Genomic DNA, 1,223 nt, shown 5'->3' with positions numbered 1-1,223 from the left:
ATAAATGCATGAATAAGGAGGGCAAATTTTGGGGTGTTACAGCGAGTATCAAGTGACCCTAAGGATTGTTATTGGTCGGATTTCATACACATTTGTAATAATAAACATGAGATAATTATAAGGTATCACATGTGAATAATAAATCAATTCAAATGGGGGTTTATTATTTGATATGTTTTATTATCAATTTTGACCATTATCACAAGAGTATCACTAGCCGTTAATATTAAGGTCTAAAGACACGATATTGATGGTGCATTAGGTATCTTGAGATGAGTTATGCCATTATTTGAACAAATTGACGATTCAAATTTTCTTTTATGCGAGTATATTTAAAGTGTTTAATTTTGTTCTATTTTAAGCTACAATTGCTTCAATATCTGCTAATCTGAATTCAGTTTTAGTCCTTAATGGGGAAAATTTCAAGGACTGAAAAGAGAACGTAGAAATTGTTCTTGTCTTCATGGATCTTGACCTTGCATTATTGGCAGAGCAACCAACTTTTGTTATGGAATCTAGTACCTCTGAACAGAGGAAAGATTATGAGAAAAGGGATCACTCCAATCGCATGAGTCTCGTGATCATTAAGTGCGACGTTCCCGTGGTCTTTAGGGGTACTATATCGAAAGATATAACAAATGTCAAAAAAATTCTTATTGAGATTGAAAAGCGTTTCAAGAAAAGAAATAAGGCAAAAACAAGTAGTCTTCTTCGGAACTTGATTTCCATGAATTGTCAAGGCAAAGGAAATATAATGGAATACATTATGGAAATGTCAAAGATTATTTCAAAACTTAAGGCACTAAAGCTTGAGATGTCTGAAGGCTTGCTCATTCATTTAGTATTACTTTATCTTCCTTTACAATTCAGCCAGTTTAAGATATCTTATAACTGTCAAAAGGAGAAACGATCTCTTAATGAGCTCATTTAATTTTGTGTACAAGAAGAGGAAAGAATGAGGCAATATAAGATGGGAAGTGCTCATTTTGTTGGAACCTCTAAGGAAAAGGGAAAAAGAAAGAAAACTAATGAGCTCAAGAATGAAGCTGCAAATGTTCCAACATAAAAGAAATAAAAATAGGATGATAATTTTTTCTTTTGCAAAACGTATGGACACGTGAAGAAGAAATGTCCCAAATATCAAGCTTGGCGTGCAAGGAAAGACACATTTCTTACTTTGATTGCTTACGAGATCAATATAGATTCAGTACCTAGAAACACTT

The 1,223-nt window shown here is 33.0% G+C and overlaps 1 protein-coding gene across 1 annotated transcript; it reads left to right on the top strand.

Moving 5' to 3' along the window:
• Positions 1-463: 463 nt before the first annotated feature.
• On the top strand, positions 464-931 carry LOC127096350 (uncharacterized). Its single transcript, XM_051034932.1, has one exon. It carries the CDS (start codon positions 464-466, stop codon positions 929-931), a length of 468 nt encoding a protein of 155 aa, XP_050890889.1.
• Positions 932-1,223: the final 292 nt, after the last annotated feature.

The sequence above is a fragment of the Lathyrus oleraceus genome, chromosome 6 (assembly GCF_024323335.1).
Source record: "Lathyrus oleraceus cultivar Zhongwan6 chromosome 6, CAAS_Psat_ZW6_1.0, whole genome shotgun sequence".
NCBI lineage: Eukaryota > Viridiplantae > Streptophyta > Magnoliopsida > Fabales > Fabaceae > Lathyrus > Lathyrus oleraceus.
The sequence above is the reverse complement of the archived record's forward strand: the minus strand, read 5'-3'. Positions and strand labels throughout refer to the sequence as shown.

Coding starts and splice junctions, on each gene's coding strand:
- LOC127096350 (XM_051034932.1), top strand. CDS start 464: ATGGATCTTGACCTTGCATTATTGGCAGAGCAACCAACTTTTGTTATG.